The following is a 17,987-nucleotide window of genomic DNA, read 5'->3' as shown; positions in this document are numbered from 1 at the left end:
CATTTGTTCTAATGCCATGTTCATAAAAATATAGTGGAATTGGGCATTCCTAAGAGTTAATCATTTAGATTGACTTTGGACTCAATGGATATGATTAGCATAAGGCAAAGTTATGAAAATCAGGTTTTCAGTGTCCCCACTCTCTGTATCTTTTACCCTACTTGATGTAACCACTATCTTTCTCTATTTGTTCTTTTCCGCTCTTTGCTTTTCTCCTCAGATCTACTTTCAGAAAATAATTTAATAGAGTGGTTTGCATATATGCCACTTGAAAGACTTGCTATCTTTCCTCTCCTTGCCTTAATGAATAAAGTCTAGTTGACAAGGAATGAAACTCTAATTATGTAATTTGAAAGAAATTTAGTTGACAAAATAGAAGGGGATTTGAGGAACTTTAAGCCTTCTAGTTGTCCTTCAAATTGCATCATGTAGGTAGCTGCTCCCAGTACTCATTAAACTGGGTTTGCTTGCTAATATCCTCCCTTGATCTTAAAAGAAACAACCCAGTGATTTAAGGACCTCATTGCTTTTAAAGATGTATAATCAAACTCTTTAGGGCATGGATAGTAAATGGACATTAAATGGACAAAACTGGACTCAAGTGGTATTAACTTTAGAGATTGCTTTGATTTTTCTTTTTTCTCCCTTCCATTCTCAAATCTGGATTCCTTACCCCTTTTCTTTCCTCTCTACTACAACTCTTTCTTACAGTGAAATCAGCTCTCCTTCAGAGTTAAATCAAGTTGAGAATGATAACATTTCAAAGAATTCTGATATTTCAACTTCCACAAGTGCAATGATTCAAGAAAAGTGGATTCCTTCAAGTATTAAATCTAAGAGCCCATCTTGCAACTCATCATTTGTGCCTGGTTCATCTCCTGGATCATCCCCCCATCATGTTTCTCATTCACCATCCTCATCTGCATCAGCTTTTTCTACTTCCTCATCAGCATCTACCAATCAGAAGGCATCTCCAGTGGTAGAAAAGTTGCCTTATGTACCACATACTCCTTTTCACCTTTTCTCTTATGATTTTGAGGACTCTCCTTTAACTGCAAAAGAAAAGGAAAAAGAAGTCCAGAAAGAAAACAGGTAGATTTTTCACATGTGCTCTGGGCACAAGCTTTTTTAAACACTCATCTGGGGAATATGGGCACATTCTTTGTAGTTGCTCATTTATTTGACTTCTGCAGTGTTTGTAGTTATTTTCATTAGGTTAGATATCAATAACTACTACAATATAAAAATGTCTTTACAATCAGCTTTTCATCAGTTTTTCTAAGTTATACAAAGATTCTTGCTTTAAGACTCAGTAGAGAGTTTGAAAAAAGTATACTTTACAGAAAGACTGGGTAAGTAGTATTCACTTTGATATAGTCCTTTTGTTAAACCCCACTTAAAAGCACTGCTGACAAAAAAAAAAAAAGATTACAAAAAGATATTCCAACAGAGTTAGACATTTTATAACCACTTTGGGGGCATATATAACAGAAATAATATTATACAACTTTCTGAATGACATACTCTATATTTTCCTTCCTTCAACAGTGCAGCAGACCCTGTACATTTGAACAAATACCCTGATTCTGATTCTGATCCCTACAATTTCCGGTCTTTTTCTTCTAATAGGTGGGTGTCTTTTCTTTTTTTTCTTTCTTGTTTTCTACTTTCTGGTTTTTTTTTCCTTTGCTTCAAGGAACTCAATTAAAATGTTACCTATTTCATGTGGTTTTTTTCCCCTCAAAATACTCAATTCGATTTAACTCAGCAAACATTTATTAAGTATCTGTTCCATGCTAGGCACTGTACTAAGTTTTGGGGATATAAATAAAAAATAGAAAGACAATGCAGAAAAGGAAAGCCTTGACACCTCTGGTATCCAAATGTCCTGTGACTGTTATTAATGACCATGAAAAGTCATCAGCTCATAGTGTTTCCCTTGATTCTTGTCCTTTCCATCTTCGCCACTGAAAGTTCTGACATGACCATATGCTATGGCTATTCTATTAGGGAGGCACTATGGTATGGGGACCAGAGCACTAGCTCCACACTTAAAAGTCCTTAGTTCCAATACCACCTCTAGTATTTACTGCCTCTTTGAAAATCAATTATAATCAGCCAAATAAATTACCATTCCTAGACTCCATTTCCTCATTTGTAAGATGAAGGACTTAATTAGATTCTTAGGTTCCTTCTAATTCTGGATCTACCTTCCTATAATTCAAAACCTTCAAGATAATCAGCATTATTGTAGGCAGAAGGTCAAAGCTTGTTTGGAAATTTATCCCCACCCAGTTTGTCTCTAATATTAAGGCTTTTCCCTTTGGCAACTCCTCTGCTGTTGTTCAGTCATTTCAGATACATCCAACTCTTTGTGGCCCAATTTGGGATTTTCTTGTCAAAGATACCAAAGTGGTTGCCATTTCTTTTACCAGTTTACTTTACAGATGAAAAACTGAGGTCAACAAGGTTAAGTGGTCTACTTAGCATCCAGCTAGTAAATGTCTGAAGCAAGATTTGAACTCAGGAAGATGAATGTTCCTGCCTCCAGATCCAGCAGTGTATCCACTGTGTTACCAAGCTCACTACTAAATTATGGTTAATAGGCTGGTAATATGCCAATCAGTGATAGCTCCTATAACAAAATCACTTGAAAAGTCCATCTGTCAAAGCAAAATTTCATGCTTTTTTTCTGAATTTTTTTTTCCTGAGGTCAATTTGATCCTGGACTCTCCACTTGTTTGGAGGCCAAACAATTCAATATCTTGAATATTCCAAGTCTACCAAGGATCAAAGATTAAGAATGAGATCAAATCCATCTTACAGATGAGGAAATATAGTCCATTGGGAGGTCTTTTTATGTGGATTTTTTGAAAGGGTGATCAAGTCCACCCTGTTGCTATACCCTGAAAAGTCTTTGTCAGGGAAGGCCTCCTGTTAGTCCAGTGTGCAGCCAAATTCTACTGCCTCCTGCCAAACTTCTTATCCTTTTTTGTGTTATATATTTTTTGGCAGTTTGATAACACTCATGAACTCCTCAGAACAGTTGATTAAAAAAATCATAATTGAAGGAAATGCTGAATTTCATAAAATAAAGATATAATTTTTTTCCTACCTAAGGTCAAAGACACTCTGAAATCTCACCTCTTTTTTTGGAGTATGTAAACGCCAGGTTAAGAACCCCTGGCCTCTTGGAACCTACCCAGGGAAACATGAGAGCCCAGAAATCACACTTTGTACAGTGGCTGAATCATTGTACAGCCAAACAGCTGCTCTGATAGCTGTAGCAGGTGGAGACTGATTTGAGCACCTCCCGGCTGTGTCTTTTCAAATAGTGACCCCTGCAATGCTCAAGAAGCCCCAGAGTAGGGAAGCCTCAATCCAACTTGCATTCTGTGAGAAGTGACACTCTGACCCAATAAAGTGAGCAGCTACAAAAGTACAAACTCATGCTTTCCATTTTATTCATATGTAGTAGTAGTAATAATAATATTAAATAATATTTATATAGCACCATATGGCAGGCACTATGCAATTATTATTTCATTTGGTTCTCATAAACCCATTTTTGGATAAGAAAATTGAGTCAAAGACTAAGTGATTCACAAAAATCACAGAACTAATAAGAGTTGGAGGTCATATTTGAACTTGGGTCCTTTTGAGTCCAAGCTCTATCCACTGTGCTACATAAAGCTGTATTTCAGGAACACGTGTGATTTTGCCCATTTTCCTTTCCTGGTTTGAACATTGTCTTTCCTTATATTGTGATTCTATTCTGGATTCTTGGTCATCATCCTAGTAAAACCACTAGCCTTCAAAGCCCTTGAAATGCTTTGCCTCAGTTGCAAAGTCAAAACCTGTCTGTTGAGACTGCCATGGAATGTCCATGCATCTGGGGCTTCATCCCTTCCATGGATCTGAGATTCACATGAATCAGAAATGGCCTCCGGTGATCTGGATGCAAGGCATGTTTGGAAGTTCATTTTTGTCAGGAAAGGAAATTATCCCATTGCTCCTACTAGTATGATAGGATGACTAGGAATACTTTCACTTTGAACTAATCCAGATGCATGGTTAACCATTACAATGCAAGTTCCAGTCCCTGCCCTTATTCTCCCTGGTCATTGTCTGTTCTAAATAAGACTTCTGACAGCTGCTATCCAGAATCCACTAAAGAAACCCTGGCTAGCAAACAACAATTAGAATTCTGCTTTATCTTGAGATTTATCTACTACAGAATTGGGAACCAACCCCATTACCTTCCAAACATCATGGCTTCAGGAACAACTTTAAGAGGAAAAGGTGTGAGCTTTCTCCCTTTTGAATGCCCATGTCCTTGTTTTACTAACATGCTGCCCATGATCTCATTGGATTTTTTCTGAATTTATCCTTTCCCAGGATAATAATGATGGTATCGATAAGCACTTAAATAACACTGCAAATTGCTCTTTAGTCATTATTTATTTAAGTTTACCAGCAACTTTTTGAGATAAAGGCAGCCTATTATTCTCATTTTACAAGTGAGGAAACTGAGACCAGGAGAAATTATGTGACTAACTCAAAGTCACATAGCTAGCAAATTTGTCTAAGGTAAAATTTGAACTCAGGTCTTCTTCAAGTTCAGTGTCCTATCTACTGTGCTACCTTTCTGCTTCTATATAAGTGAAGACAACAATCTTCCAGGTAATTTTGAGTGGATTTTTATACCCCTGTTCATATCCCTGAATGCATATCCCAAATCTTCTTTGTAGAGGGGAAAGTAGATGAGGAATTAAGAGCAGGTATTGTCCTTAAATATTTTACTCACCATGCTCCCAACCAAAAAAAATCAGAACATGGGATACTCGAAGAGCAGCTAAGTGGTGCCTTAATGCATAGAACAGTAGAACGGGGGTCATCTTTTTGAGTTCATATCTGAACTCAGATACTAACTGTGTGATATGAGACAAGTTACTTAACCCTGTCTGCCTCAGTTTCCCCTTCTGTAAAATCAGCTAGAGAAGGAAATAGTAAACCACTCCCGTGTCTTTGCCAAAAAAACTCCAAATGAGGTCACAAAGACTTGGACACAACTGAAACAACTCAACAACAACATAATGTTTTACTATTCTATGCCATTCATTTACTATAATTTATTCAGCTAATACTCAGTTGTTGGACATTTAATTTGTTTCTGATTTTTTGCCTTTAATATACATTGATCTTGGGAATAAATTTATACAGAGAAGTTTTGTTTTGTTTTGTATTCTGAGCAATAACTTCCCCAGAGTGTAGTAAGAGGGCCAATGAATCAGAATTCTCATTTGTAAAACTCTTAGAATACAATTGTGTTGCTTTCCAAAAGATTGGACCAACCATTCCATTAACATTGGCTATTTTATCACAGTACCTACCACCATTGGATTTTGTCAGATTGTATTTCTTGGATTAATTTGATTAATGTTATATGGAATCTTAGAGTTCTTTTTACTTGTATTTCTCTTATTATTGATATTTTGAATATTGTTTTATGGTTGTTGGTAATTGTGTTTCCTCTTTTTGAAAATTAATTTTTCATCTCTTGATCAAATGCCTTTGGGATAACATGTCTTACTTTTTGTAAATCTGTGTCATGTCCATATCAATATGGGGTATTAGACTTTAATCCAAGGAGTATTTTAAATAAAGTCTAAATCACCATAATCTCAGCATTGTACCTTTTGGTCCAAACATTCCACTTTGTCTCCATAATCACAACATAATGGTGGTTGGAAAATCATTGATAATAATTTAATATGTATTAACTTTCTCATTGAATGCTTATAAAAATCAAAGATTAATATTTGCTTAAGAATGTGGTGTAATATTTTACTGAAGAGATCTGCAAATGTCTTATAACATCTCTGACAGTGTTTGTGAGCATAGAATAAATACTGCTCATACCTACTGAATTTTCTAATATTCACCAAGTATAGTAATAGCTAATCTTTTAGTGTTTGATCCTTACATCATGCAAGTCTGGTTTAACCATTTGTTAAATTGACTGCAATTGATTAGATGGCTACAATACTGGTTCTTTTTAGTTACTAAGAAAATGAAAATCACTAGACCATGTAGTCAGCTTTAAAGTGGAACAGGTGCACAATCCCCCATGAGCCATGGGCAGACATAAATAATGGCATTAATAAAACCTGAAGCTTCTAAACCTGAAAATCTCAGCTCCCAGTTCAGGCTTATTATGCTTCAGCTCTGCTCTGTCTTAGCATTTCTGTGTGGCAGATTGGATCATTTGTTTACCCAGACTGAGAGCTCTCCTTTAGCATTTCCTTTCTATTGAAGATGACTTCAGAATTTCCCCTGCAACTTTCTCCTTTCAGTGATTATGCTTTTCCTTATCTCTCTGACCTTTTTCTGACAATTTTTTGGGAATGACATCAACCTTTTTGACAAAAATCCTGGATTCTCCTTTGTAGAAATTGAAATTAAACTTTAAAGTCTAATCATGCTCCAGTGACTTTAGCTGATTTAGCAACCAAACTGATCAAGAGATGATCAAATAAATTACTTTGCAATTGGTTCTCTTGGTAGGCCTCCCCCCCAAAATAAATCAACTATGTTTGATTTCGATCTCTGAGGGACATTCAATTTTGATGTATTTTGTTAGAAATCACTTGCATAGTATATGAACCAGAAGTGAAGCCCAGCATAACATGAATAATATGTAAATGAATGTAAAGGTGGGTCTCAGCCTAGCGTATGGATGGGGATATCTTTGATGAATGAAGGATGAGCAACAACAACCACTTCTCATCCACACATCTACTTAAACTCACCACTGTGTCCCCAAATTCAGGAATTATTAGAATAAAAAGGGAAAACCAAGAAGTCCCTTCTGGGATATTTTTCTCTTTCTCTTGCTTTTGAGGTTAGCCACCTGGGATTAAACAATGTAAATATAATTAGTCAATCAACATTCATTTATTAACTGTTTACTATGCCAAGTTAAGAAATAAGCCTGTGAATACCAACAAAGGCAAAAGAAAAGTCTTATTCTCTGAGACCTTCTAATGAGAGAGACAACATATAAATAGCTAGATTCATAATACATATAATCAGATATTCAGTGAGCTACTCCCAGACTTGGGTGAATAGATCTATCTGGATCTCATTTAGTAAATTTGACTTTTAAAATCCCATATTGCTCACTGCCACAAAAACTCTTCTCTTAAATATCAACATTCTCCTGGTGTTGCTGTGTAGTATTATCACTTCAGGGGGAAAAAATTTAAATAACTCAGAGGTCCTGAAAAGATACATGGTAGGCAGACTGAAGTGTGTTATCCCTAGTGATGGGGACCTTGCTGTCTGGAAAGCTATCAGAAAAATATTTTAGGGAACAGGATCATTTGTTATAACAAGAGAAGGAAAGGACCATGTATGGACCTTGGAAGAAAAAGGAATTAACACATTTGGCTTATAGTTTATAGAATTCTGCACGGAGGACAAGAAGCAAACATGATTCAGTGGAAGTATGTGAACAGATGGGAAGAGAATAAAAAGAACAGAATTTGTAGGGTCTGTGTTGTGTTTCTGCCTGTGGAGAGGGAAAAGGAAGTTCCCAGCAAGCTGAGGCTATCAATCCAAGGGAATATACAAGATTGTCTAAGATAAAGGAATTGGGAAGACAAGGGCATGGGATGTACGTTGGACAGTTGAGGACATCTGTTCTCTATATAAAGATTTTCTGTCTTCATGTTAACTTTAATATACATGGAAACTCAGGGTTAAAATCCTGCCCTCTCCTCATAAAGATGACTTTTGACTTATTTTTACAGCAGTGCAGCAGAGTAGAAAGAGTGCTGAATTTGGTGGTGATTCATGCTTCATTCTTGAGGAGAACCAATGATAGACATCATGAGGGTGATGCTGAATTTGATACTAGGAAGACATAGATTCAAATCCTACCTCAGATTCTTACTAGCTCTGTAATATTAAGACGTCATATAACCTTTCCCATCCTTAGTTTTCCCCACCTATAAAATGGTAAATATTTATAATACCTACCTCACAGAATTGTCCTAAGGATTTGGTTTTATTTTATATATGTGTATTATGTATAATATTATTTAATTCATATATTTGTATTCACATTATATTAAGTACTTTATGAACCCTAATATACTACATAAGCATTAGATTTTATTATTATTACTTTCTTTCTGAAATATGTATGAAAAAATCACTCTTCTGGATAGCAAGATATATGAATAGGGTATGTTTTTAATGATGATAACATATCCAGACAGTTGTTCATAAGTCAAATCAGACTCTAGAGGTGAGAATTATTCTGTAGGGGAAATAGTCAATATAGGCTTTATGAGTGGGCTAGAGGGTAAAGTAAATTTAATATGTTTAGCCAGTAACTCATGATGATCTGTGTTTACTTCATAGAAATTTTTCATGCTGTGATTAATAGCTAGTGAATAGAACCAGTTGATAAAGGACATCTGTTTCTGAAGAACAAAAGGAAGCTTCAGGATATATATGTACATGTCCTATAACTGTCACGTCAGTTAAATATGATTGTAGGGTGATAAAAATGGAAGACAACTAAGCATTTGTCCTTTTGGTTTTGTACACAGTCCTGGATGAAACATTGATACAATAGCCTCTAGCAGGATAAATGGTTATTCCAGAAGCTGTGGAAACAGTTTCTCTTTGATTAACAAACATATATTGAAGTTGGGTATTTTGAGTCTATGTGTGTTTTGTTTTTAATGAATGAAATGCATATTGAACTTCCTAAAGCTCTGTTTTTTGTGAATTCTTTTTCTCTCCAGAGGGATGTGTTTAACCATGAGTAAAAAAAAAAAATTTAGAGACTTCTTAGAGAATAATACCTACATGCATTTATGAAAGGGAGAAAATGCTTCATGTTATAACTGGAAAGAATTAGAATTCTTTTCACTTGTAACATATGTGTTACCCAATCATTTGCATGTTTATTTGTAATGAAGCTTGGGTAATAATACATTGGCTTTCTTTAATTTGTTCAGAATGAACCCTGCTGACTCATGTTTTTTGTCCTTTCAGCTCTTTTCCTAATGATCAATTATCAAGTCTCAAACCAGTTAATAAATCACTCTCAAAGATTTTCAAGTAGTATTTTCAGTTATGTGGTTTCCTTTGCTTCTCATTTAATTTCATTTTCCAGTTGTTATTTCATTTTATTTTATAAAGTAGGGCTTTTCAAGAAGTGCCAAGTAATATTTTGGATTGTGGGATTTACACTAAACATTAAACAACTGGGTTTCTGAGAAAAGCAAAGGTAAAAGAATAAGTATTTATATATAGTGCCTACTGTGTGCCGGGCATTATGCTAGCACTTCTAAAATATTGTCTCATTTAATCCTCAAAACAATTCTAGGAGGTAGCTGCTCTATTTAATCTTCAATTTAAAGTTGAGAAAACTGTGTCCAAGATCGCACAGCTAGTATCTGAAGTCCCATTTGAACTTATCTTCCTGACTCCCAGTGCTCTATCCACTGCCACCTGGATTAGATAGTCTTTCTATTCCAGTTTAAGGAAGATGTTCCCTAATTGCAGAAGCATTGGACTCATCTGGAGTAAGCCACTGGGCCCATTTTTCCAGCCTTGCCTAGTTTCCCCTTGATAAGTATTTACGGATTAAATTCTAGATGGTGCAGCTTTTCCCTCCTACAGGAATCCTTCCCTCCACCTGCTCTATAACTACAGCCCCACCTTCCCCAGTGAAAATGCAAGTTCAGTAAATATCTAGATCTACTTGAACTGGCCTGTAAGGAAGCATTCTTTTGTTTCTGTGTAGGAACCAAGTGACTTTACTATATCTTGTTCATTTGCTGATTGATGTTCTTTCTCTCTCTTTTCCCATTCTGCTTGGACTCCTGGATTCATCAGATATAGCAACTATGGCAACAGCTCTTATCTCTCTACAAGAGGTTATTCAGGATCAAGTGCACCTACAACACCTACTTCATCCCTCTCACCATACCAAGAGGCCAAATCAGAACGGTTGGTAAATGATAAATATATCAGTGCTGTAATTACCCTGTCATCCAGGGCAAGAAAAAAATGAAAGTCTAAGAATGGAATATTGCTAGTAAAATTATTATAGAGAATTGAGGAAATTAGAAGATAAAGTGACAGAATTTTAAGTGTTTTTCTTTAGAGAAAACCATTCAAAAAGGAAAAAAAAATTCCTTCAATCTTATCCCTTCCCTCTCATTTGATTCTCTATGGATTATTTCATTGAATATTAGATGTTACTTGCATTCCTATTTTTATTTATTTTCCATGAAAGTAAGTATTAAAAATTAAATCTGGCTAATTTAACTTGCTCCTTTAAAAAGGTAATTTATCATATATGTCCATTCTTATTTCTCTACTGGGAAGACCTCTTAAAAAAAATAAAGAAATCAGGCATCCATTAATTGCTTTTAGTAATTAATGCAGGCTTGACCAGAATATATCACTGAGCAATGATCCGAAAGTTCTTGTATTTCATCCTAAAAGAGCAAAAGAATTTTATGGCAACATGGAAGGAATTCCACTTGGCAGGAAACTCTTTGCTAAAAATGATCCAGTTTTACATCGGTGTGTGTACAGTTGCAGTGGCCAAAAGATTCATCACCAAATGTTCACCCTTTTCATGTTAAATAGCCTCTCTGAATTTGTATAGGCTGGTACTTGGATAAGACATTTGTGGGCCTCTACACAGAGTCACTTCCAGCTTGGTAGGATCTCTCAGAGATAGGTGATAATTTAAGGGCACAGCAGATATAGCTTTCAGTCTGGAGTTAGGAATAACTGAGTTCAAATCAGCTTTAGACACTCATTCACTAACTGTATGACTTAAAACTTATGCTTAAAAAATAGCCCCACCAAAACCCCAAACCCCTCCATTTACCTCAATTTCCCAACCTGTAAAATGGGTATAATGGTAATTGTGAGGGTCAAATGATATAATATTTGCAAAACTCTTAGCATAGTGCCTGACACATAATAAGTGCTATTTAAATATCAGCTCTCATGGCCTTGTCTTCGCAAACTCAGACTCACTTATATACCATAGTGTGACATTGGGCGGCCCTTCAATCAAGTGAGAAAGAATTGAGGATGCTAGAAATGAATATTTACTATTTAGAAAAAATTAATAACTCAAAAGAATAAATTTTTTAAAGTATGGTAACATCTTTTTTATTATATTACATTAAAATCAATTAAACTTAAATATTTAAGTTCTTACAGGACCTGAAAGTTTCAGATTTTATGTTATCAAATGAGCCTATAAATTAAGAAATTATCTGTTTCAACCCTCTCATTTTATTGAAACCCACAGAAGAGACATGACTTGGATCTTATAGAATTGTGAGGGGCAATTAAATATACCTGCGTTTGAATACTATCTCAGATATTTACTGGTTGTAGAATCACAAGCAAATAATTTAAGCTTTAAGACACTCAGTGTTCTCCTATATGAAACAGGAATAATAAGACTTGTACTTCCTGTCTCAAAAGGTCATTGTAGAAAAAAGCACTTTGCAAATGAAAAGTACTTTCTAAATGCAGATTTTATTCTCATCATAGGAATTTTGAGATGGAAAGTACTTTAGGGATTAGCTAATCTTAATACCTTTCCTCATTTTACAAATAAGTAAACTGAGAGCCAGAGAATTTAAGTGATTTGTTCAAATCACTACATAGCCAGTATTAAAATCCAAGCTGGAATTCTCTAATCAAAGAAATCATCAGGGACAGTCACGTGTATAGAGCACTGGCCCTGGAGTCAGGAGGGTTCAGTACAGACACTTAATACTTCCTAGCAACTAAAACCTTGAGAAAATCACTTAATCTCAATTGTCTCACAATAATGATAATAATAATAAATAAATAAGAAGAAATCACTCTAGAATGGTTTTTTTTAAACCTTGGATTTCAGAGAATTTGTTAACTTGAATGGGAGAGGAGAGAATTACTTATTTTCACTAACTTCCAGCTGAAATTTAACGTTTCCATACTTTTTAAATGATTAAAAAACATCATTTTGAAAAAAAGGTACATAGACTTCACTAGATGGTCAAAGGAGACCATGACTAGATAGATGGATAGATAAATAGATAGATAGATGTGTGTATATGGGGGAGGAGGTGTGGGTGTGTGTATATATGTATAATTAGAATCCCTGGCAAAAGATAGCAAATTATAGAGTTTAATTTGTCTTCTATAACAAGTGAAAAATTGTTTATTAACTCCCATGTTTCATATTTTTAACTTTTACTTCTTTACAATGTATATTATTTTGTTGGATGCTATTTGCAACAACCCTCCTTTATGAGGGTTACCCCTAGCAAGGAACCAGGACAGTTGAGCTGGGGGGGACGTAAAGGCAGCAGCTCCTGCCAAACTCCTTCCTGTTATAAGACTGCCAGTAGGTAAAAGCCAGAAGAGCAAAATCTTTGGGGCTCCTCTTCATTACAGCGTGGCCCAACATACCTTGCCTCAGAGTTTATTATCTTGAAAGGAGGATAATATAAGACAAAAGGAAGCTCTTCTTTGCCATAGGCATATGGGACTTGTTATGTCCTGTAAGATAGCACATATTGAAATACAACCTAGTCTGGAAGAGTTCAGATACATTCACAATAAGTTGTTAAGGGAAAAGAGAATTGTGAACATATGTCATTAGCCTTTCCTTCTTCAGCCATGAATTTCCCATTGCTGTCTTTAAGAGGAGACTAGAAGGTAATTTGGGTGTTTGGGGCGGGGGTTCTGATGAGCTATAGATTGGATCAGATCTGTGAGGTCCCTCCTTCTATCCTGAAAGTCTTTTATTCTCTGAAAGAGATCAAGAGAGTTGCAGCCTCCACCTGAAATCCTTGTATGGCTCTGGGGCTTTGGGGGTCCCAAATGGTTTTTTATCTGGGCTGGTGGTCTCTTCTGCCTGGACAGCTCTTGAGTTCTGGGATGAGTTACAGGCTGCTCAGAGTGTGACTTTTTGTCTGTAAAATGAAAGGGTTTAGATTAGATCATCTCTACAGTCTTGGTATCAGCCCTGCCTACTATGTCACAAAATCAGTGACAGCTGCATCCTTGACAAGGTCTTCTTAGATCTTTATTTTGGGAGAGGGCATGTGTCTCATCCAGAGGTTACAGATCCTCATCCCGAAGGCTAGGTGTAATGGGGCATGTGGTTATGCTTTGTGTGGCTCCCATTTGCTCCTGCCCTATCAGTTATCACCCTGATAGCAGATATCTGTGTCACCTACAATTCAGCTCAGAGTGGGCTTAGTACATGAGGGGGATCAGTAAAGATCTGGTGAGTCATTTTTCCACCACTTCCTTAACCTCTCTCTCCAACTATATTGTAAGTGGTCAAGGTCCATGATGATGGAGAGGGTTACCAAAGTTCTTGATTTAAAGTCAAGTCTTTAGGGCCAAGGAAGAGAAGAAAAGAACAAGAGAATGGAAAAAATGAGAAGCTAAAGAGAGCATCACCTAGAGCAGTGGTTCTCAAAGGATGGTCTAGAGAATCCTGGGGATCTCTGAAACCCTTTTAGAGGGTCTACAAATTCAAAAATAGTTTTTATTTCCAATATGGTAAATGTCTATAAATATAATCCAGATAAACAAAAACTCTTTGGATAGATCCTCAATAATTTTTAATAGGATAAAGATACTGAAAAAAAAGTTGGAGAACCACTGCCCTAGAGTATTGTGGTGAACCTGAAGTCAGGAAGGCTCTTCTTCCTGTGTTCAAATTTGACCTAGCTGACTGGGTAACACAGGGTAAGAGCTTCAATTTTGCCTTAGTTTCCTGATCCGTAAAATGAGTTGAAGAAGGAATTGGCAACCACTCCAGTTTCTTTGCCAATAATACCACAAAATGGGGTCACAAAGAGTCAGATATGATTGAAATGACTGAGCAACAACAAAATTGAAAGGAAAGGACAGAGAGACTCCAGTTGGGCCTATTTTCCCTAGATTACAAAGTGGAAATCTGTCCTGTCCTGCATCCACCTCCCCATCTATATGCTACAGGAGTTTGGAAGACAAAGCTGACTAATTCAAAGTTTAAATGTGTATTGAAACAAGAGGATTCTCCTTTGTTATAATCCCAGTAATCCCTTTTCTCTCTCCCATAGAAGAGTGAAAAGATATCCTTTCCACTAAAATGCCAGCACTCAAATAAACCTGCCATTACTTCTTCTACTTCTAGAGCTCTCACCCTCATCATTACTATATTACCTATTGAAAGATATTTCAGTTGAGGTTATTTATGTTACTCCTGGGAGAGTAACAAAAAAATTACCTGAGTTTAAATCTACTAAACATCAGTGCCCACATGGATTATATTCCAGATGGTTCTCATAAAGAACACGCTTTAATAGTGATACATTAGTAATTATTACAGAAACCATGGTCAGATAAGTAAATTTGTGCCATGTAGTTAGGAAGAATACAACCTTGGCAAAGCTCTAGAACATTTATTAATTTTTTTTGAGTTAAAAATTGTTTAAATATCAATGACTATAGAGAATGATCATATGACAGTAAACTGAAAAGCAAGTACTAGATGACTCTTGTGAATTTTAATTGTGATTTATTCTTTCCTTGTGTGACTTCATCACATATTGGGATATTGTGATAGGAATTCTTATTTATGTAATTCAGTGGTTTAGATAACCTCTGAAACAATTTTTAGCCTTGAGTTTCTATATTTTGTGATGTATCTCATTTTTGTGGGTTTATTTTTTATACTAAAAACTATGATGAAATTGCCAACAAAGATACTCCATTTCACCAAAACAGTACCATTCTACAACCTACAACGTGTGGGACAACAATAATTTAAGTCACTTAGTCAGGGTCACACAACCAGCAGGTATCAAAGGAGAAATATGAATCTAGTTCCTTCTGCCAAGGCTGAACTCTATGTAATCCTATAATCAATTCACTTTAAAAATCAATGACGAAAATACATTATTGTTCCTAGTACAGTGCTGGTTATTGTAGAAACTAATAATATATATGTATATATATATACATATATATGTGTATACACACACACACACACACATATATATATATATATATATATATTTTTTTTTTAATGGACTCAAGATGCAGAATGTGAAATACATTTTCAGACAAGTCCAATGCAGGAATTTATTTTGCTTGATTATGCATATTTCTTACTATGGTGTTGTGTGTATGTGTTTTCATTTATAAATATGAAGAGGTGGGAGAAAAAATAAATGCTTGTTAATTAGAAAAAATGCCAGCAAGACTCAGTTTCCTGGTTTCAAATCTGACTTCAGACATTTAGTAGCTGTATGACCTAGGCAAGTCACTTAATCTTCTGTATATGTAAAATATGCTGAAGAAGGAAATGGCAAACCAGTAACTCCAATATCTCTGTCAAATAGGATCACAAAGAGTGTGCCATGACTGAAAAACAATTGGATAATAAATAAGTGAAACAAAGTTAGTTACCAGAGTTCTAAAATGGGAAAAGTCTCAATATGAACTAAAATTATGCAAGAAAACTCTATGAAGAAGTGAGAATGGCTAACTCATAAGAGTTGAATGGGTAAAGAGAAGTGAAAAGTTCTTCCAGTTGGACAGTCAATGTGACAGTCAAAGACCTGCAAGTATTGATGAACCTTTCAGACTTTGGAGACAGTAGTGGGAAACTGCCTCAACTAGTAAAAAAGATTCATTTTGGAATGAGTTTAAAAGGGAAGGGTCAGATCATAAAGGGTTTCACTGATAGCTTTTTAAAAATTGAAGAATAAGAGTCAATTTCACATCTTTTATTGACTTCAGTGATTTGTTTTAAGATTGAATATTGAATCTAAGTTATACCCAATGTCAAGTCTTCAAATGCTTGACATGGGTCAAGTAGAAACACCAGAAGCCAAGCACTTTAATTAAAACAGACTTTATATCTTGTGATCATTTGGTAGTTCTTGCCTAACTGATAGTCCTTTTTCTTTCTTTCTTTTTTTTTTATTATAGCTTTTTATTTACAAGTTATATGCATGGATAATTTTACAGCATTGACAATTGCCAAACCTTTTGTTCCAATTTTTCCCCTCTTTCCTCCCTTCCTCTCCCCCAGATGGCAGGTTGACCAATACATGTTAAATATGTTAAAGTATAAGTTAAATACAAAATAAGTATACATGTCCTAACAGTTATTTTGCTGTACAAAAAGAATTGGACTTTGAAATAGTGTACTATTAGTGAGTGATAGGCCTTTTTCTACATTGTTTTCAAATGCCTGGGTAGTGTGGTACAAAGAATGCTGGGTCTGAAGTCAAGAAGACTCTGAGTGTAAATTTCTCCTCAGATACTTGCTACCTTGTGATCTTGGACAAATTGTTTAATTTCTTCTTTTTTTGCCACAGTGTCCTCATCTGTAAAATGGGCATAATTACAGTACCTACCTCCCAGTGTTGTTATGAAGACCAAATGAAATCAAAATTTATTTTATTTTATTTATTTAATAAAACCCCCAGTTACATTCAAAACCAAAAATATTTTTTTACATTCGTTTAAAATTTTTTTGAGTTCTAGGTTTTCTCCCTTATTCTTACCCACAATTAAGAAACCACATGCAAAGTTATGCAAAACATTTCCATAAAAGTCATATTGTGAAAGAAAACATAGAATGAGATCATAATTGTAAAGCACATGGTATAGTGCCTTGCACACAGTACATGCTATATAAATGTTAGCTATTATTATTTATCATTATTATTGTTTGCTTCTCTATTTACTTGTTTCAAGAGTAGGTCTCCCAACCTCCCTCAAACTAGAAGGGCCACTCAAAACCTTATCCCAAAGCTATTCATCATAGAAGTTTGATCTGATGTTTGATATGCTATTTATGACTCTTTGCCAGCCCTGTGGTCCCTTATTCTCAGGGGGTTGTGGATGGGGAGGGAAAGGGGAGCAACAGATGGGTGCCAGATTTATTGCAGAGACTTGATCAGCTTAGCACCTGCAGCTCAGAACTCTTGCATTCAAATTCAAAAACTCTGGCTCAGACTCTCCAGTAACAGGGCCTATCTTCAAGAGGCCTTTTAAAAAAGTTAATCTGAAAATTAATATCTGATTTTCCTACTTTCTAAACTGATTTATATGAAGACATCCTACAGTTTAAGGTTCAATCTTTGTAGCTTGTTTTATCAACACAGGGTTGGCCCAGCAAAGAAAAAAAAAAACTACAAATGACAGAACCAGTTGCTGAAACTGTGAAGAACAATGGATATTGGCCGGGTCAGCCTCCTTTGTAGTGTCTTTTTAGCCTGAGCCGATTGTTTTGCTTTGGTTGTGCCAAGAAGCGTTCTAAATTACTTAAGGTCTATTGTGACCAGTTGTCTGTGATGATACTTCCAGCAGATCACTTTTCCACTAAAGAAAGAGAGAATTTTAAGAAAAATGGAACAATCACTGCTCCTGTTATATAATGGAAAACTCGGATTTGTTATTTCCAGATCTAAGGGAATGTCTTTCAGCATAGAGAAGATTCTTTTCACTTTTCCTAGAGCCTAAAACTTACTTTCTGTCCAGATTTTCATTAAGGAGACAGTGCTAAGTACCTGTCAGAAAAGAAAATGCAGATCCTTTTTCAGTCTGGAAAAACTGAGGTTAGCACAAAGAAAACTTGCCGAGTTAGAGCTTTTATAGTTTTCCTAATCCTGAAGGAGACAGCACAGAGCTATGGAATGATACTGGACCAGCAGGCAGGAGGTGTAGGGTCCTGTCCCAGCCCTAACCCTAACTCACTGACTTCTTAAGTGCATTGGATAAGTCACTGAATCTCTCACACCAGTTTCTTCATGTGTAAAATGTGGTATTTGAACTCAATGATTGCTATGGTCCGGCTTTAAAAATATTTTTGTCTATAAAGAATGCAGCCAATATTTTTGTTTCCTTATTATGAAGGAAAGAAGGGAAGG

General features: G+C 35.6%; 1 protein-coding gene across 8 annotated transcripts in view; it reads left to right on the top strand.

The window, feature by feature from the left end:
* Positions 1 to 17,987, top strand: part of FHOD3 (formin homology 2 domain containing 3) — a 652,613-nt gene that overhangs the window by 504,440 nt on the left and 130,186 nt on the right. For 5 of the 8 annotated variants that reach the window (XM_051969747.1, XM_051969750.1, XM_051969751.1 and 2 more), the window contains exons 12-14: positions 712 to 1,092; positions 1,549 to 1,629; positions 9,919 to 10,032. In XM_051969747.1, the coding sequence (XP_051825707.1) occupies positions 712 to 1,092; positions 1,549 to 1,629; positions 9,919 to 10,032 (576 nt within the window). The remainder of the gene's footprint in view (positions 1 to 711; positions 1,093 to 1,548; positions 1,630 to 9,918; positions 10,033 to 17,987) is intronic. The other 3 variants (XM_051969754.1, XM_051969753.1, XM_051969752.1) reach the window with 2 other exon arrangements.

Source organism: Antechinus flavipes, chromosome 1 (assembly GCF_016432865.1).
Source record: "Antechinus flavipes isolate AdamAnt ecotype Samford, QLD, Australia chromosome 1, AdamAnt_v2, whole genome shotgun sequence".
NCBI lineage: Eukaryota > Metazoa > Chordata > Mammalia > Dasyuromorphia > Dasyuridae > Antechinus > Antechinus flavipes.
This window is presented reverse-complemented; position numbering and strand designations above follow the sequence as displayed.